This window comes from Canis aureus, chromosome 3 (genome assembly GCF_053574225.1).
Source record: "Canis aureus isolate CA01 chromosome 3, VMU_Caureus_v.1.0, whole genome shotgun sequence".
NCBI classification, from domain to species: domain Eukaryota; kingdom Metazoa; phylum Chordata; class Mammalia; order Carnivora; family Canidae; genus Canis; species Canis aureus.
This window is the reverse complement of record NC_135613.1, coordinates 84550049-84568759: the sequence shown is the minus strand read 5'-3', so window position 1 is coordinate 84568759 and position 18711 is coordinate 84550049. Positions and strand designations below refer to the sequence as shown.

The window sequence follows — 18711 nt, the reverse complement described above, 5'->3', positions numbered from 1 at the left end:
CCCCCCCCAGAGGACAGGTGGCCGCCCGCAGTTGTGGCCGGGCGCCCCCAGGCCCTCGCTATCAGGGGGAGGCTCCCCTGAGCCCCTGACGGCCCTCCACGACCTGGGAAGGCCCCGCAGCGGCCCGGCCCGGCAGGTGGGTGACCCTGTGACCTCACAGCTGCTAGGAGCCTGCCCTCCGCGGCCACAGGCTTCCGGGCAGCGCCCCCCCCCCCCCGTGGCCGCCAGGCCAGGGAGCCGGAGGTCGCCCCCGCCTACACCAGGGGCCCCCTGCCGTCACCCCATCACCCCGAAGGTCGTCGGTGACCCGGCCCCCTGGCTCCCTCCCACAAAGGAGCTTGTCACGGGTTCCAGGCCCTAGCGGCTGGCGGGACGGCCAGGGTCGGGGCAGGTGGCCGGGCCGCAGCTCCGGGGACTGGCCTGCGACCATGGGGGGAGCCCGGCGCGGCCCTCCTGCCCCCCAGCGCCCCCCCCACTCCCACCACCCGCCCCCAACCACACACACCCCATCGTGTTCCCGAAGCTCCTGGAAGAAGGGCGCAGGCTAAGAATCTCCGTTGGGAGTAGAGGAGGACGTGGCGCAGGTGCTGCGGGCTGGGGCGACACCCAAGGCGCAGGGGCGGGGGGCAGGTCCCTTGAAAGGACACAGGCCTCGTCCTGGTGGAAGAGTCTGCGCTGGAAGTGGCTCCGAGGGACAGTGGGAGGGCAGGGCACTGACACACCGCACCTCGGAGCTGCAGACAATGGGACTGGGGTGTCCACCCCCCCGGAGAAGGAAAGGAGCGCAACAAGAAAAGGGGATCCTTCAGGGCAGCAGATGTCTTCACCGACGTAAATCATCCCTGTGGGCCCATCTGAGCCCCGAAGCACTTAGCCAGACCCAGGTGCTCCTGGGGGGTCAAGCCACTCTGCAGCAGCAGGGATCAGGGGTCAGCCTCCCCCCTTCCCGGGGGGCTCGCTCCCTCTCACCTCCCACCCGGCCACCAGCTCGGAAGGGCTGGTTCTCCGGGAGCTGGGCCTCTGGTGGCCTCCGGCTGGGGGGGAGCCCGAGGGACCCCACAGGCCCAGAGCCAAGGCCGATGGCTCAAGACCTCTGCTGTCCCCCCTCTGCTGTCACTGCCGGTGTTTGTCATCTTGAGGGAGAACAACCTGAACCGTCTCTTAAGTAATGCCGAGAGGTCAGAGCAGGTGACACACTCCCGTTCCTGCTTGGGGTTTGGTCTCTGGTGGCTTTCCCGGCGCTCCTCCTGAGGGTCACCCCGAGGAATCCTGGCGGTGTGACCAAAGGGACCGGCCCTGGGACAGCGGTCTCCGCCCACCTCCGGCCATCCCTCAGCCAACCCCTTACTGGGCCAGCTGAGGTGGCCCGGCAGCCAGGGGAGCCCAGGGGCGCCGTCGGGCCGCCCAGAGGGCTGGTGCCCGGGCTGCTGGACATTCCCTATGAGGCGGGCACCCCCGGCCCTGCTCCATCCTACCCGCTACCTCTGGCGAAAGGCTGGGGAGTGCAGGATTCACAGCCCTCGGGGCGGCCAGGGCACCAGCCCTCGATGCCTAGATCCAGTAGGTCCTCAGCAGGGGACGCTGGCAGCGGCCAAAACTCCTGGCACCCAGGATTTCTGTCTGTGCCATGGGAAGTGCCGCAGGGTCCTTGTGGGGCTGGAATTAAGTAGAGCCCCAGGGACACCCAGAAGGGCCCCACGGTCAGGTGTGAGATCTGCGGCCACGCACTTGCACAACTGTGCAGTTCCAGAAACTCCAATGTCTGAGAACCACTGACATCAAGATCCACCTCCCCTTACGTGTGGCTGCAGGTGCACAGAGCACGTGTGCACACACAGACACACACACGCCCAGGACTCCAAGCCTGGAACGGTGAAAAGCATCCTTTCAAGCCCAAAACGCAGAGGCCCCCCTACATCCAAGAGAGCGGGTCCTGGTGGAGCAGCCAGGTCACATCCCTGTGACATAGGCCATTCCAGACGTTGGTCCCTCGATGCATACCCTGCTCCCGCCCGCAAATGTCTGTGTGCGTGTACATGTGCGTGCGCACGTGTGTAAGAACATACGGGCCTACAGGTCACAGCCAGCGGCCCGCGGTGAGCGACCCCCATGAGGTCTCCCGCCCGCTGCCCTCAGCGGAAACCCCTACCCCCCCACTCACCCCCAGTGGTCCTCACTCCAAACTGCCTTGGACGCTGCCCTGGGGACGTATGTCGCCCAGGTCCCGCCTGAGGGCCAGCGGCCCTGACTGCAGAGTAGGGCCCAGGGGACCGGAGAGGCCACGGGGCTGCCCGGAAAGCCTCATGCGGGGCCTGATGCCCACTGGCCGCCGCCGGCACCGCGCTAAGAAGCCCCTGAAAAGTGGCAGCCTTCAGCTCGCCACCCCACCTGCCCCCCCAGAGGCGACGTGCCCGGTCCCCTGGGGTGGCCCGCAGCCCGGAGCTGCTGCTGTGCGGCCTCTGTGGCTCCGAGACCCTGGACCTGAGCCCCTCTGGTGTCTATAAAGAACACGCGAATTCATCCAAACTCAGTTATTCCTGCACAATCTCCATCTGGGGGCACAAGGGGGGCCCAGTGGTTGAGCGCCTGCCTTCCACTCAGGGTGTGACCCCGGGTCCTGGGATCGAGTTCCACATCAGGGTCCCCGCAGGGAGCCTGCTTCTCCCTCTGCCTGTGTCTGCCTCTGTGTCTCTCAGGAATAAATAAAAAAATCTTAAAAAAAAAAAAAAAAAGGAATCCACATCTGGACTAGACTCCCTATCCATGCAATTGCATTAAACACTCACTAAACTTGAGTGTAAAGGTTTTTGGCTGGTGGCCAAAACAACTGAAATTCAAGACAGTTGGGGAGATTCAGAAAGATGGATCTTCGGAGGCTAAGGAGCCTCGGGGAGGAGCTTGACTTCCCGTCTTAAGGATTCCTGGCCTATATTCTTGTCCAGTCAGGAGGAAATGGATTTGGCTCCACGGTCTTTCTAAGGGAACTGACCCGTCGCTGAGCTTCCAGGGACGGACTGAGGCCGCGGAGATGGGCCAGGAGCGCAGGACGCACCCTCACTCCGCTGCCCTGGGCCCGGGGGAGGCCGGTGCCGCCAGCCTGCGGGCCCGCTGCTGAAGTGCTGGTGGGTTAGAATCATCTGGAACACCTGCTGATGCACATACTGCACGGCCCTGGCCCGGAGTTCCTGATGCAGGAGGTCTGGGCGAAGCAAGAGCCTTCCCAGGCGGTGCCAGGGCCCAGGGGCCACACTGGGGGAACACGCAGAGACTCCTGGGGGGGGGGCTGAAGAACTATCTGTATTTTTAACCCTCCCCCAGGTGGAAAACAACAGGGCTGAGGAGCCCCAGTAAATTGGAAAGGGGGGTGACAGAGAGGGGGTACCCTTAGGGGACAAAGGGACTTTCACAGTGAAGTCCTCCTACATTCCTGGGGAGGGAGTCAGGCCATGGGGGGAGACTGAGGACACTATTGGCAGGCACTGGCTGGCCTCCCTACACACTGTGTGGGCCGCCACCACCTCCACACCCGAGTGGAGGCGGGGACCCGGGGCCCCTGAGTGCTGGGGAGGCAGAGCACAGGGAAGCCCCTCCCTGGATGTCACCATTTAGAACGTGGTGCCAGCTGCACAGGGGTCTCCTGACAACGGCGTCTGTCTGCTGCTTGTCAGGCCTCGCTAGAGAATGGAGCCCTCCCCCTTCCCTGGACGGCAAATCCCACAGCATCCGTGCTCAGGTGCCAAGACAGAGCTTCTCCTTCCTCCCGGGAGCAAAGCATTCGGGCTGAAATCAGAGGCAGCTCAGGTCCTCCAAGAAGCCGGTCCGGATGGCTGTGAGCGGACTGTCCCTCCCTCTGGTTCCCACACTCATGCAAGGCAGCGACTATTCGTTCAGCAAACGCGTACTAGCATCTTCTAGGAGCCAGTTTGGGCCAGGGATACGGAGACAGCCCAGAGCAGCCCATCATCGTTCACGGCCGCCGGCTCCTCTCTCTAAGCCCCGCCTTTCACCAGCCCGACTTGCATCCCGCCTTGGCGAACAGAGGCTCTCACATGTCCCTTGGAGAATTCCCTGAGCCCTCCACCCCGCAGACGGTTGATGCTACCGCTCTGTGTCACTCCGAGCAAGGAGAGAGAGAATATTCTAATAAGGAGACACCAAGGAAGGTGCGCTGGAGGTGTGAGAACACTTCAGCAAGGCGCCAGGCCTCCCGCGCGGCTCAGGGACCCTCTGCTGGGCCCACCCTGGGCCGCGTGGCTTCCCGTGTACCCTCACGCCTGCGTGCACAGGTGCACACACGGATGCACAGATCGCCCTTGACCCCCTGCACGGCCTCAGGGAAAGCCACACTTCCTCCTTTCTTCCTGGGGCGCAGCTCCCCCTCTCCTAGGGCGCCCAGGCTGGGCAGGGCCGCACTCCGCCGCCTCCTCTCGGCCCCACATACCCTTCCTTCCAGGGCACCAGGCCCTGCTCTCAGAAGCGAACATGGGCCCCTACTGCCTGGAGGGGACCACAGGGCCCGTGGCCCCTGCTCTTAGCCCGACTCCAGCGTCTGTGCTGAGGGCAATTTCAATCCAGCTTACTGCTTGCAACTGGGGTACGAGGAAGGCGGAAAGGGCGCCCGCAGTAAGACCAGTGAGAAAACAATTTACCTAAAAACAATTTACTCATACACACAAATACACACACTGAAGCCCACCCTAGGAGCTGGTAAAAATTCAGATCATAGGCCCGCGTGTCTTCCAGGGTCTCTGGCCTAGGAACCGACCGCGCCACGGCCCCACGGCAGGGATCCCGGGGCAGCCCTGCAGGGCCCCTGCGCCGGGGGGCAGGGGGGCAGGGGGGGCAGGGCGGGCAGGCCTCCGGGCGGGAGGCTGAGTCCTCACGCCTGCGCCCCCGCGCGGCCAGCGTCCTCCGCCCACCTGCATGCGCTGCTCTGGAGGCCCGGGCGCCCTCTCCGGAGGCCTGGGGATTGGGTTCACAGTCTGGGTTCCGGGGCGCCCAAGTCAGGGGTGCCGTGAGCGGTCCTGTCCTTGGCCCGCACGTGCGCACGCCGGGGTGGCCGCGGATGGCCCTGCACCTACACCCCAGTCTCCTCTCTGATCCAGTCCCGAAATACAGCGAGCCTCGTGTACACGCCCGGCTTGTCCCTCTGAGCGCAGCCGTCGCCCCAGCTCACCACGCCGGCCTGGAAGATCCGCCCGTCGGCCTCCACGCTGGACAGGGGACCCCCGGAGTCGCCCTGCGGGGAGACCCGCGCCGAGGCGTGAGGGCCGGCCCCGGCCCCTGCCCCTGCCCCGGCCCCGGCCCCTGCCCGCGCTCCGCCCCGCCCCGCCCCCTGCCCGGTCTCCGCCCCCGCCCGGCCCCGCCCCCTCGCCGGGCCGCCCCGCCTCGCCCGCACCTGGCAGGCGTCCACGCCGCCGCTGAGGTAGCCCACGCACATCATGCGCGGCGTGATCTGCTGCGGGAGCAGGCTCTCACAGGTGGTCTGGTTGATGACGCGGATCTCGCCCTTCTGCAGGACCAGCGCGCCGGAGCCTGGGCGGGGGACGAGGCTGACGCGGGCCATCCCAGGGCAGGGGCCTCGCAGCCCCAAGGGCTCCAGGAGCTGCTGCCACCCAGCCGAGGGGCAGGGGGCGGGGGACGGGGCGTCGCCGGGAAGCGGCGTGGGAAGGGACAGGAGGGGGCGCCGCGGGTCGTGCAAGGCAGGAGCGCCCCAAGTCGGGCTCTTCCTTCTCCGCTTGCGCTCTACAGAGCCCGCGGCGCTGTCGCAGAGCGGAGCTTCCCATACACGTGTCCCCACCACCGGCCTTGGATGGAGGCAGAAGGACGGGGAGCCCGGGCTCCCGCCCAGGCCTGCATCACACGCGGCTGCCTCCAGGGGCCTGGCCGGCCTTCCACCCGGAGCCCCGGCGCCGCTCGCTCCTGGACACCTGGCCCCGCCAGCCCACTCACCTCCTTCCTGCGTGTGACCCCAGCCGGTGACCCAGATGGCCTTGCCGGCGGGGAAGCTGTGCGAGGTCTCGGGCAGGCAGATGGGCCGCACGGTGCTGCTGTACTCGGCCGCCTTCTCCAGCTCCAGCAGCGCAATGTCATAGTCGAAGGTGAAGTCGTTGAAGTAAGGGTGGGAGATGATGCGCTTGAGGCCGAGCTCCTGCACCCCAGTGGCGCTGCGCTTGCTCTGGTCATGCAGGCCCAGGAAGGCGGTCCACACCATGTGGTCCGAGTACCTGGGACAGGAGCCCCGGCAGCTGCGGTGAGCCCAGCGCCCACCGAGGCCGGCCACCTGCTGCTGCCCCCGTGGCCAGTGGGCCGAGGCTTCCGAGCAGCTGCAGCCCTCCACCGAAACCGCTGGCGGCTGCCGCCAAGCACTCATCCCCTTCGACCCCCTTGTTTCCTTCTTTTAATACATTTTCTTCTGATGCCAAAAATATACTTCTTAGGGCAGCCCAGGTGGCTCAGCGGTTTAGCGCTGAGTTCCACCCAGGGTGTGATCCTGGAGACCCGGGATCGAGTCCCGCGTCGGGCTCCCAGTGCATGGAGCCTGCTTCTCCCTCTGCCTGTGTCTCTGCCTCCCTCTGTGTCTCTCATGGATATATATATAGATAGATAGATTTCTTAGTGATCTGATCTTCCACAGAAGGCATAACACAGAACTCAACACAGACTCTTTTAACAGCGGTATGTACTCTAAGAACAAAATGAGTTGGGAAGTAGGCTGAACCACGTCTACGAGGTTTGCTATTGGTAGTGGGACACGAGTCACAACTCCAAACGGTACCCTGTATACTGGCAGACTGAACACATAAGGATGACACACTGACACTGCTGGGAGCTAATCCCCGGTGTGGGGGAGGAGATAGGGGAGTAGGGGAGAAGGGCGTGCAATTAGAGGTAGCAAGAAAAGCTCAGGATTTTTCCAAAAAATGATCCCAAAACAATGACATCCCCAATAGCACCCAGAACATCAGATGCTCCTGCTCCCAGAGGCACTCCCAGGTCTCCCTCCCCTGCCCAGGGCCCGATTCTCGGCCTACCCACAGGGCTTAGGTAACCTGTGCACCATCCATCCCCACACAGCACACACCGTGGGCGCATGTACGTATGTGCATGTGCACGTGTACATTCACGTATGTGTGTGCATGTATACATGTACGTGCATGCAAGTGTGTGGGCACACATTCATGTGTGTGTGCACACGTGTGCATGTGTGCCTGCATGTGTGTGCATATATGCGTTTGCGTGTATGTGTGTGCATGTACGCATGTGTGTGCATGAGCACACATGACGTAGCAGGCCCCCCCCCCCCAGAAGCCTGGGAAGTGCAGGGAAGAAGCCTGATCCATCTGGGGCCCCCGCAGTAACCACAGCAACAGTGTCGCCTGCATGGACCACACTCTTTCTCAAGGAAGGCTGACTGGGAATCAAGAGAAGATGGAAGAGGAAATGAGAAATTCAGTGATGAAGCAAGACAAGGAGAGAGGAGGAACCAAGGGCGGGGGGAGGCATACATGGGGATCCGGGCTTGCCGTGTGGAGGGTCTGGAAGCAGCGGGGCTGTGGCAACTCTGAGGACACCGAGTGCCTCGGGCTGGGTCCCACTCAACGGGATCCCTGGCGGGAAGGCTAATTCCAGGCCTGGGCCTGCGCAAATACAAGACGCGCCAAGAGCCCCTGGGAAGGCCCGAAAGGACAGAAGTGGCTCAAAAGAACCAAAGAATGGGGGCCGATCAAAGGGACACGGGCCAAACTTGAGGAGACAGCAGTGGTCAAATCTGGAAGAGTCTGAGCCACAAGCAGGGCATTGGGTTACAACCCAAAGGAGACGCGAGTGTGCGAGAGTCCACACGAATATCAATAGCGTGGAAGGGAAGGGCCGAAGCTTCCTCACAGAAGAGCTGCACGCTGCCTCAGTCCCAAAGAATAAAGAAAGGGGGGCTTGAGCGTGGGGAGCCCTGGCAAGCACCGCGTGGGCCCAAGGAGAAAGACCCACATTAACCGGCGACGTCTGGCCGGCATCCTGGGCCGGCTGACGGGGCGCGACCTTCTTTCCAAACCCTCAGAAGCCATGTCTAGTATCACACGAACATGAGACGAGCCGGGGGGGGGGGGGGGGGGGGGGGCGGGGGGGCGGCATTTGACAGGACCCCTGGCCTCCAGACTGTCACGATCACAGAAACAAAGACGCGGCCTGATCGCAGCCTGGGGACACGGGACAACAGAAGGCAAAGTGGTAACGCGGACGGGCTCTGGCGCCCAGGGGAGCTGAGTGTGCAAGCCACGGAAGGCCAGGTGAGCCCGCGGGGGCTCTGGGGCTCCTAGCAGGGGCCCAGGGTGAGCCTTGCCGTGCGGGGGCCACACCGGTGCACAGCCAGGGAAACTGGGTGACGGCGTGCGGAACCCCGTCTCTATCCCAGGGTAAACAGTGTTACAAGTTCTGCAGTGAGCTCCCACCCTCCCGAAGAGGATCAAAACCACTTTTGCCCGGGGCAGAGCAAAGCGTGACAAAAACGAGGGAGGGGGCCAGCTGGGGTGCGCTGCCCTTCAGTCCAGCAGGGCCCCGGGGACAAGGCCCTGACCCGGCTCCCCCATCCCCGCCTGACCTCCGAGTGACCTCCATCAGCCACGCCCACATGCACCTGCCTGGGCCCTGGCTCTCCTGCCAGCGGCAGGAGGGGGACTACAGCCCAGCCACCCTCCTTCGCGCAGCCAGCAGAGGGTGGGGATCCCCCGGAAGGCTCTGCTCCCTCCCCTGTGCTTGTTCCTCCGGGAGGAAGCGGTCCCAACAGACTCCCCCGATGGCCGGCGGCCAGAGGGCCTGGGCAGGCTGGCACGAGGACACAAGGAGCCCCGGGCCTGGGCAGGCCACCTGCCCCTGCGCCCCCGTCCTGGGAGGCCAACATGACCCCTCCTGAGAGACCTTCCCCATGCCGGGCTGAGTGTGCCGGAGGACGCAAGGCTCCCGTGGGCAGAGCACACGGCGTGCCAGGTGCAGAGCGTCTCAGGAGCAGGAACACGTCACTCTCACAACTCCAAGGACAGGAACTCACCGTGTCCCCCTTACTGCGGAGGGATCTGAGGCCCAGGAGGCGAGCATGACTTGCCCAAGGTCACCGGGCAAGCAGGGCTGGAGCATGAACGTGAGTCTTGAGTCAGCCAGTGCCGAGGATCCCCCATGCACACTGACCCCATGAGCCTTGGCATCCGCACACGGGCTCCAGTCTCTCTGTGCCACTCGCTAGCTGCGTGCCCTCGAGCACCTGTCCTTACCTCCCTGACCCTTCATTTCTGCAAAATGGGAACGTAATGGGAGCAGGTGCAGTCACACGGTAACTGGGCTTCTGGAGGGGCATCCGGATACCGCGGTACCTAAGTCTGTGTCTGTGATCACTGCTGTGAAGCCCCAGCAGTGCCACCCTGGCATGACGTACACTCGGGGAGAAAGAAAACACAGAAGGGATGCCCTGCCGGCCTACCTGAATCCTCGGTCGTCGATGAAGCAGTGAGCGGCCGACACCAGCCAGTTGGGAGAGATGATGGAAGCCCCGCACACGTGGCCCTGGCCCAGCACGTGGAGGCTCACCTGCCAGGGCCACTCGCCTTCGTCCGCATTCGTGCCCCCGACGACCCGGGACTGCCTGGTGAACGATCGCAGCCCACAGTCTGGGAGAAGCAGAAAACCCAAAGGTCAGAGGGTCGAGGTCAGGGCACCGGCGCCCGGCTGACCCAGAGGCCGTGGGAGGCCGTCCCCTTTCCGGGGGACCCCCTACAAGTATCTCTGAGACTCGGAGACCCCACTGACTTTCACCTGGCCCCTCTCCCTCCCCAGACCCCAAACCCTCTCACTTCCACCTCCCCATTCCTGCCCAAATGCCTTTGGAGGCCTTCGGACACCTGCTGGTTTGCCTGGATTTAATTTGAGTGTCATTTGCCTAGACTTCCTTGCTGACAGACGAGAGCTGGCCCAGGGGACAGCAATCATCCTTCCCCCCGGGGCAGACACACCCTGTCACCAGGGCAGAGCCGGGTGAGTGAGGCACTGGCATGACTGGCACCTCTGTAGGGGCCTTGCCCAGTGAACAACCTGCACAACCGTGCGCAGCGGCCCTGCTCACCGCAATCCTTCTCATCCGAGCCGTCGCTACAGTCCTTCTTCCCATCACACTCGGGGTTGCTCTTGCTCAAACAGAGCCCGTTGTGGCAGCGATAGGTGTGTTTGGTGCAGGCCACAGTTCTCACTGCACAGCAAGAGGTATAAGGGGCAGGGAATCAGTTCCTTTACAGCACCCAACCAGAAACCTGATGACCCGTCCACCTTACACCCCTCATCAGGCTGGCCCCACCCATCCACACCCATGCCCACGCCCACGCCCATGTGCTCCCAGCCCCACCGGAGTTTCTCCACCTTCTGGAACATTCTCCCCCCACCGACACACTTTCTCATCATGCTTCACACATAGGGTGGTTTGTGCTCATCAACCTTGGGACACCCTACAGTGTGAGCGAGGCCACGGCTACCTCCTTCCTTCCTGCTCCCGCCAGGAGAGAAGTCCCTAAAGGAAGGTGGGGCTGGGCCAGGCCTCACCCAGGTCACACGTGGCCTCATCGGATCCGTCCCCGCAGTTGTCCGTCCCATCACACTGCTGGTTCTGTGGGAGGCACTTCCCGTTGCCACACCTGAAGGTCTGAGCCGGGCAGCCTGGGGGCGGGAGGCACAAACGCTGAGCGGTGGCCCGGCGGCCCCTGCTGAGGGTGGGCCGCAGGGAGGCGGGCTGGCCCCGCCCCACACTCACTGCACTCCTGCTCATCGCTGTTGTCTCCGCAGTCGTTCACACTGTCGCACACCCAGAAGAGGGGCTTGCAGAACTTGTTCTTGCACGTGAACTGGTAGGTGTCGTTGCATTCTAAAGGGAGCGAGGGGGGGGCAGCATGAGCCGGGCTCCAGGCCTCCAGTGCGAACTGCTCCCTGGGGAAGCAGCGGCAACCACAGCTGCTGGGGGGCGGGGGGCTCCCCGGCTATGGAACTGACCCCAGGACTGCAGAAACACTGTGCTGTCTGCTCAGAGGAAGGGAGGGAGGGAGGGAAGGGGCGCGGGGGGTGGGCACAGGGCACGGGCAGGGCACTCACGGCAGTTGAGCTCGTCGCTGTAGTCCGTGCAGTCAGCCCAGCCGTCACAGCGCAGCTCATTCCGGATGCATCTCCCCGTGTGACACATGAACTTCCCCGGGCACGCTGCGGGGGACAGGGCGGGCCTCAGGTCCGCGGCCACCGGCCCCACCATCCACGCCAGCCGCCCTCCCTCGGGGCCGCCCTCACGGCCACACTGACAACCAAACAGGACCCTGTCCCCCGGCCGGCCCTTGGTGTAGAGGGGCAGGGGTCCCGGGCCCCAGCGGGCTGGTGCAGCGGGGACCTACCGCCCACGGCCGGCCCGGGTGGCCAGCCGCAGAGCCACAGCGAGGGGTCCTCCCGGCCGCCGGGCTGCAGCCCCAGGGGGCTCCACACAAGGTGGACGGAGGCGGCCGCTGTGCCCTGTCCCCTGGCCCGTGTCCCCGGCCGCCCACACCCCCCGAGTGCCAGGCTCCCCCAGCCGCACTCGGAGCAGCGGCAGCCTGGCAGATGGGTGATGCGAGCACCCGCTCCGGGTGTCAGGCGGCACCCCGAGATTTCCTGAGTTCTGAGGCCTTTCCCACGTTTCCCTGCTTCCAAAACTGGAAACGTGTCAGCCCGCTGATGTCACAAGGCCGGTGACAGAGCCGGGCCAGGGGGCGGGCGGCGCTCCTGGCTCCGCGCCGGGAGCTCTAGTTACTGATTAGAGGGGTCGTTCGCCTCGTCCCGCTCCGGGAGCCGAGCCGAGCCGAGCCGGAGCCCGCAACTTAAGTCTGGATCCTGTGCAGACGGGAACCGTCTCCATGACGTCGGGCGGAACCAAACCGTCAGCGCCGTGGGAAAACCGCCACGCACGCAGCAGTTGGGGAAAGAGAGGGAGAGACCACCCGACTGTCGGAGCTCAGGGTAGTCACTGCGGCGCCCACGCCCCGTGGATTCTCACGTGTCTCAGAATCGCGCTACTAGTCCCGAAGGCGCTAAAAGGCCACAAAGTCAGGCACGGATTGGCAGGGTCAAGGCCATGCTGGAACAACGGGACAGACGGCTCGGGGGCCGGGGGGACCCCTTGGGCCCCGGTGCCTCGCGGGGGCTACAGGGCACCGTGCGGACCAAGCACTCGCTGTCGCCTTCTCCAGTAAATGCATCTATGGCAGGGTTTTATTTTTCCCTCAAAAGGCTGCCAGAGTGGTACGCACCCCATGTGCCCTGGTGTCTCGGAACCAGGGGAGCACGAGGCTAGGAAGATGCAGCCGGAGGGTCCATCCAGCCCCGCTAGCCGGGCCGCTCCCCCTGGAGACGGGTACTCACGGTCACTGGAATCGTACGACAGGTACTCGGCCAAGAACCCCGTGTCGGTGTAGGACTGGTCGGAGTGGAAGCGAACGGTGATCTTGTTGCTCCTGCTGGTGACCACAAACTGGGGCCTCTCTCCGCAGTACCTGGAGGGGGTGTTCGACGGTAGGAAGAGGGTCCCGCGGGGTTGGGGGCAACCCCCCCCAGCACCGGCCGCCCCAGGGCGCTCACTTCTCCCCGTTGACCTCCACGTAGTCTTTGGAGCAGGTGCCCAGGGGGGTGTTGGGCTCCAGCATGTAGAAGGCCTTGAAGAGCACCTTCACGTTCTGGTGGCTGGGCACCTAGGGAGGGACACGCGCTGGGTCTCTGCGGCTTCCCCCGAAACCCAGCGCCACCTGGGCTGTGGGCGGGGGCCCGCGGGCGGCACGGAACACGCAGCAGGACGGATGCGGGTTGGCCATTTGGAAGAACCTCCAGACTCAGAGGCGACAGGCACCCTGTTCCCCTAGAGAGCGTGCGGGCCTCCCGGCGCCGTCGAGGAAAGGGCAGCCGGGGCAGCCAGGATGGCGCGAGGGTGGCCTGGGCGCCAGGACGCCGGTCTCGCTCGCTGCCCTTTAGCAAGTGCTTTCTCCGCACTCGCGCACATTCTGTGACTTTACCTGACTTTACCTCTGAGAGGCCCACCCGCCGTCACCCCCCTTCCACCCGGGAGCAGGCCGAGGCGCAGGGGGACCGGCCCGGGTCCCCCAGGCAGCCCCGAGCAGGAGCTAGGATTCCAGCGGCTTCTGCGGCAGCTGCAAGCTCGCACCCCTGACCCTGCCCCGCGCTGCAGGCTGCCGAGTTGGCTCTGGGGGCTGCTCGGGAGCCCACCTCCTCTCCCTGCCCTCCTCGTGCCATCCCGGGGCGCCCCCTCCCCCTGCCCTCCGTCTCCCCAGCCCCTGCCCTCCCGGGCACCCGCCGGCTCCTACCTCAATGTCCCAGGTGCAGTTCATGTTGGGCGGGTAGTGGCCAGGATAGTAGGGGCTGCTAAAGGTCCCCTGGCTGCCGCGTAAGGAGCCGCCACAGCCTGAAAGGAGAGGCAGGAGACGGGCCTGAGCACCGAGGACCCCGTGGCCGGGCGGGCAGGCCGAGGGCCCCGCCGTCCGTCAGGCTTTGCGCCAGGGCAGCTGCAGGCTCCACGACCGCTGCCGGGAGGTCTGACGCCGGGGCCTGACCCTCCAGGGAGGCCTCCCGACCCACACAGGAGGCGAAAGGCCCCGCGGCTCCGAGCTTCGGACCTGTCACCGACCTCTGTCACCGACCCCGGCCAGTTCCCAGCCGGACGGCCCGGCCCCTGGGCCCCGCCAGCCCCGCCTGGGCCCCGCCGCGCCCGTCCTTACTGCTCAGCTTAGGCAGCTGGAAGAACGTGGCCTCAAAGCCAGGGTGTCGCCGCTCCGTGTTGGTGATCAGCGTGACGAGCAGGACGTTCTGGGAGGAGAGGAAGGTCAGGTTGTAGGAGGGAGGGTAGGTGCCACACAGCCTGCGGGGGCAGAAGGGGCGCGTGTTACAGGGAGCGCACAGACCCCGCGCCCGGCCCTGGTCCCATCCAGGCCCAAGGGGGGTCCCTCAAGAGCCCCTCCCTGCATAAACGACCTGAACACGGATTTAGTTAAAACCACAGAAGCTCAGGGGCGCCTGGGTGGCTCAGTCGATGAAGCATCTGCCTTCGGCTCCGGTCACGGTCCCGGGGTCCTGCACGGCCTCCCCGCTCAGCGGGAGCGCCCCCTCCCTCGGCTGTTCCCCCTGCTTGTGCCTGGTCTTGCTCTCTCTCTTTTTCTCAAATCAATAAATGCAATTTTTATTTTATTTTATTATTTTTTTAAATTTTTATTCATGAGAGACACAGAGCTAGGGAGAGGCAGAGACACAGGCAGAGGGAGAAGCAGGCTCCCTGCAGGGAGCCCAATGTAGGACTCGATCCCGGGACTCCAGGATCATGCCCTGAGCTGCAGGCGGCGCTAAACCGCTGAGCCACCAGGGCTGCCCTAAATGCAATATTTTAAAAAGTAAAAACAAAAAAAAACAAAAAAAAAAACAGCAAAAACTCACAAACCTCTAATGTCTGACTACAGAAGATTCATTAAACTATGGACTAAATCATAACAATAAATAAATAAAAATAAATAAAAAATAAATAAATCATAATAATAACAGTAACAGTGAGAGCTCCCCCAGCACCCGGGAACACACCCGGCTCCATGCTCAGCTGCGTATCTGTGAGTTCTTCCTAACAACTCTACCGAGTAAATACTAGCCGCACCCCCCCCATTCCACAAATAAGGAAACTGAGGCACAGCCAGTAAAATAACTCGCCCAAGGGTCCACAGTTAATAAGTGGAAGGGCTGAAAACAAAACTCGGGCATCCAGGCCCCAAAACCCACGCAGCTGACGCCCGAGTCACCGGCCTCTACGTGCCGCCAGGTGATGCAACCGTCACCGAGGACAGAGCTGAGCCGACTGACTGGGACGGACCAGCACACGTACACCCGCACAGCACGTGCGTGGACGGGCCTTCGACACGAATGTGACGGTGATTACGTCCAGGTGGGGCGGTCACGATGGGGGCTTGAGCTCTCGGGCGCAGCTATTCCCCGCCTTCTCCCCCCGGAGCCGTGTGCTGCCTTCGTTGTACGACCCAGAAGCCAGAGGGGGACCGCGCCCCGCACACACACTGGAGCCGGCTGCCCAGCGGCGGCCGCAGACGCTCCCATCCCGGCCGGAGCCGGGACGTTACCCCGTTATTCACCACGAAACGTCTGCCCCGCTCATTTCCGCGGGCGGCCGGAGAAGGTGGCCCACTGAGGCAGGCACCGTGAGCCGCGCCAGCACCCCGGCACCCCAGCTCAGCAGGTCAGCAGGTGCACGGTGTGGCCGCTGGGCCGTGCCGCCCCTGGACAGGCTGTCCCCGGGACCGGGAGCCCCCGGAGCGGCCGATCACCCTGGGGCAAGCCCTTCGCACGCACACACTCAACGCAGAGCGCACTCCCTAACCGCCTCCTCCCCGGGGCTCATCCCGGGGCTGGTCTCCAGGCCGCCATCACCCGCCCTAGCACCCCACGACCAGGTGCCAGGCGACGAGACACGGCGCTGTGCCCCAGAACCCCCCGGAATTATAAAACCAGCCGACCCCGAAACCTGCGGAGCTGCCTTGCCTTGTCTTGCCCGGAAACCGCGACAAAGGCCCTTGCCCATGTTCCCTCCACCCCCGAGCCTCCTGGCGACCCGGGGCTCCCCTGTGGCCCCGCCCATGGTAACTGTGGGTCACAGAAGATCTCTTCAATGGCAGCGTCTCCCGATCCATCGGCCTCCACATAACTGGTAACAACGTGGGGTCTGCACCCCCCCCGCCCCTCGGCCCCAGTGTGCCCTCCTCGCCCGGCCCACCTGCGGACGTCACCTCCGAGCTCTGCAGGAGCTCACACTGAGGACCACGCGCCCTGACCTCTGATGCCCGGCGGCGTGCAGGGGCCCAGCGTCGGCCGCAGCTCCAGCCCACGCTCCGCTCCCCCAGCCCACCTCCGCGCCCCCGGGACACTCACTGCACCACGGCCCGGGGTTCCACGGGGCTCAGGGTGTCATACACCATGACCAGGTCGCTGCCCCGGTCGTCACAGGTCGCGACGTCAAAGCTGCGGAAGGTGAGGCTCAGCACGAAGTCGGCATCCCCACGCAGGGTCCACTGGCAGCGGGCCCGGGCCGGGTACGGGCTGTCGGGGAAGCCGGGCGTGGTGAAGCGCATCAGCTCCCCGCTCCGGGCGTGCAGGGCGAAGCTGCAGCTGTCTGCGTGGGACACAGAGAGGCCGCGGGGGCAGCGCTGGGCAGAGGCGGCCAGCGGCGGCGGGGGCAGCCACCCAGGGCCTTCCTGACGCTGCACCCGGGCCTGGCCCCTCTGAGGTGTCCCCGGCCTCGCTGGACCCCCGACGGATGGAAGAGGGGGCTTCTTGTGGCCTGGGACAGGCGGGGGCTGCGTGCACGCGTGGGGCGTGGGGGCCCCCATCTGGCCACACCGCCCCTCTGGTCTGGGAGGAGGGCAGGATACTTACTGTCCTGGGCGGTCTGTACTGTTCTGGGGTCAGTGGCTGAAGAAGAAGGAGGAGGACAGAGCGGTTACCAACGTGCAAGGTCCCCGCTCCTGCTTCCTTGCTCCGGGCGCGGGCATCCTCTCGTCCCTGCACCTGCTCAGGAGCGTGGCTCCCCGCCACGGGCCAGGCCGGGCCTGCGCCTCCCCCCACCGCCCGGCAACTGCCCACGCCTGGCGCCCCGTACTCACGGAAGGCCACCACCGAGGTGAGCACGAAGGAGTTGAGGGCGCGGGCTCGGGGCGGCAGCACGGCCGCCCGCTCCTGGGCCATGACGCGCTCGGCATCCTCCACCAGGTACTGGGGGATGCTGAACTCGGACCAGTAGTAGGCGATGATGCTGCCCTCGCTGGGGGAGAGGCGTGAGGCTGGGGCGTGGCTGGGCACCGGGCTCCCCCTGTCCCCTCGCCCCCCCAGGTGCCGGGCGCAGATGGGACGGCTCGGGCCCCCAGACACCCTCCTCCAGGCAGGGGCCCGCCCCAGATTCCTCACGCTTGCCCTCCCTTGGATCCCTGAAGCCAGAGCCCGTGCCCTGTTCCCTCTCCTCTCGGTCTCGGCGCCCGCCCGGACGTGCTCTGGGGCCGCTCAGGGCTGGGGAGCTGGGCAGCAGCCTGGGCTGGGCACACTGACCCCCAAGCCCCCGGGTCTGTCTCCTCGACTTGGAGACGGGATGAGAATGCCACCTGCCGCACGGCGTTCGTACACAGTAAATCAAACAAAACCGAAAGTCCCCTTGAGATAGTCTATTTTTTAAAAACAGTGTATTGAAGGCGGTTAAGGAAGGAAAATGTGGAGCCTCGCTGAAGCCCTCCAAGCCCAGATTTGGAAAAGTAATGAACGGTCACCACCGTTACTGAGCCGCTTATGTGGCAGACAGGCCACCTGCCCTGGCCCCAGGTCCCCTGGCCACATCCTTATGGTCGCCCTGCCCGGGAGGGCGCACAACGGCGGCTCCGAGGGACGAACGGGCCTGGCTCCCCAGGCCCACTCCTCCGGCTGCGAGCTCCCTGCCCCACCAGCCCTCTCCCCAGCACCCACCTGAAGGCGGTCACCATCGACTTCTTGTGGTAGGGGCCCAGGGACGGCACCCCACTGTACAACAGCTTGAGCTGGGGGAAGGAGACGGGGCTCACAAGCGGGCCGGAGAGCGGCAACAGCACCCCCCGACCTGTGCCCCCTTCCCAGGCGCCTGCCAGGGATCTGGAGGGAAGGGAGCCGTGTCCTTTGGGCCTGGGCGAGGGCGGGTGCGCCAGGGCTGACAGCAGGGCCGGGGCTCCCTGCCCCGGGACCGGACTCACCGCTTCCTTCACCCTGTTGGCCAGGTTTGCAAACTCCGTGGAGTTGGAGTTCTCATAGGCATCCACGAAGTTCTCGTTGGTGATCCTCAGGTAGCCATTGAAGATCTTCTGAACCCGCATGTTCTGGTCTATGGGAGGCAGAGAAAGAGGATGCTCAGCGGTGGTCACCATCACCCCCAGTGTCCTCATGCTGCCCTCGTAGCCCTCGGGGAGTGAATGCCAGGAGGGGCCCGGAGGGGCCAGGAGGGGCCAGGAGGGACCAGGAGGGGCCAGGAGGCACCAGGCGGGGCCAGGAGCAACCAGGAGGGGCCAGGAGGGACCAGGAGGGACCAGGAGGGGCCAGGAGGGACCAGAAGGGACCAGGAGGGATCAGGAGGGACGAGGAGGGGCCAGGAGGGACCAGGAGGGGCCAGGAACAACCAGGAGGGACCAGGAGGGACCAGGAGGAGCCAGGAGGGACCAGGAGCGACCAGGAGGGGCCAGGAGGGGCCAGGAGGGACCAGGAGGGGCCAGGAGGGGCCAGGAGCGACCAGGAGGGGCCAGGAGGCACCAGGCGGGGCCAGGAGCAACCAGGAGGGGCCAGGAGGGACCAGGAGGGACCAGGAGGGGCCAGGAGGGACCAGAAGGGACCAGGAGGGATCAGGAGGGACGAGGAGGGGCCAGGAGGGACCAGGAGGGGCCAGGAACAACCAGGAGGGACCAGGAGGGACCAGGAGGAGCCAGGAGGGACCAGGAGCGACCAGGAGGGGCCAGGAGGGGCCAGGAGGGACCAGGAGGGGCCAGGAGGGGCCAGGAGCGACCAGGAGGGGCCAGGAGGGACCAGGAGGGACCAGGAGACACATGGCCTGGGGCCAGCCCTCCACCCTTAGGGCTTGAAAGAGCCAGGAGAGACAGG

The 18711-nt window shown here is 65.0% G+C and overlaps 1 protein-coding gene across 1 annotated transcript in view; it reads right to left on the bottom strand.

Annotated features, from left to right (window-relative positions):
- Positions 1 to 4644: 4644 nt before the first annotated feature.
- Positions 4645 to 18711, bottom strand: part of ST14 (ST14 transmembrane serine protease matriptase) — a 36650-nt gene continuing 22583 nt past the window's right edge. The window contains exons 3-19 of the mRNA XM_077894192.1: positions 17817 to 17944; positions 17557 to 17627; positions 16710 to 16867; positions 16483 to 16518; positions 15979 to 16219; positions 13779 to 13918; positions 13368 to 13465; positions 12631 to 12740; positions 12415 to 12545; positions 11125 to 11229; positions 10790 to 10900; positions 10582 to 10695; positions 10112 to 10234; positions 9473 to 9659; positions 5953 to 6227; positions 5399 to 5535; positions 4645 to 5239 (exon numbers count right to left, since the gene is read on the bottom strand). Coding sequence (XP_077750318.1) covers positions 5078 to 5239; positions 5399 to 5535; positions 5953 to 6227; positions 9473 to 9659; positions 10112 to 10234; positions 10582 to 10695; positions 10790 to 10900; positions 11125 to 11229; positions 12415 to 12545; positions 12631 to 12740; positions 13368 to 13465; positions 13779 to 13918; positions 15979 to 16219; positions 16483 to 16518; positions 16710 to 16867; positions 17557 to 17627; positions 17817 to 17944 — 2327 coding nt within the window. The 3' untranslated portion in view covers positions 4645 to 5077. The remainder of the gene's footprint in view (positions 5240 to 5398; positions 5536 to 5952; positions 6228 to 9472; positions 9660 to 10111; positions 10235 to 10581; positions 10696 to 10789; positions 10901 to 11124; positions 11230 to 12414; positions 12546 to 12630; positions 12741 to 13367; positions 13466 to 13778; positions 13919 to 15978; positions 16220 to 16482; positions 16519 to 16709; positions 16868 to 17556; positions 17628 to 17816; positions 17945 to 18711) is intronic.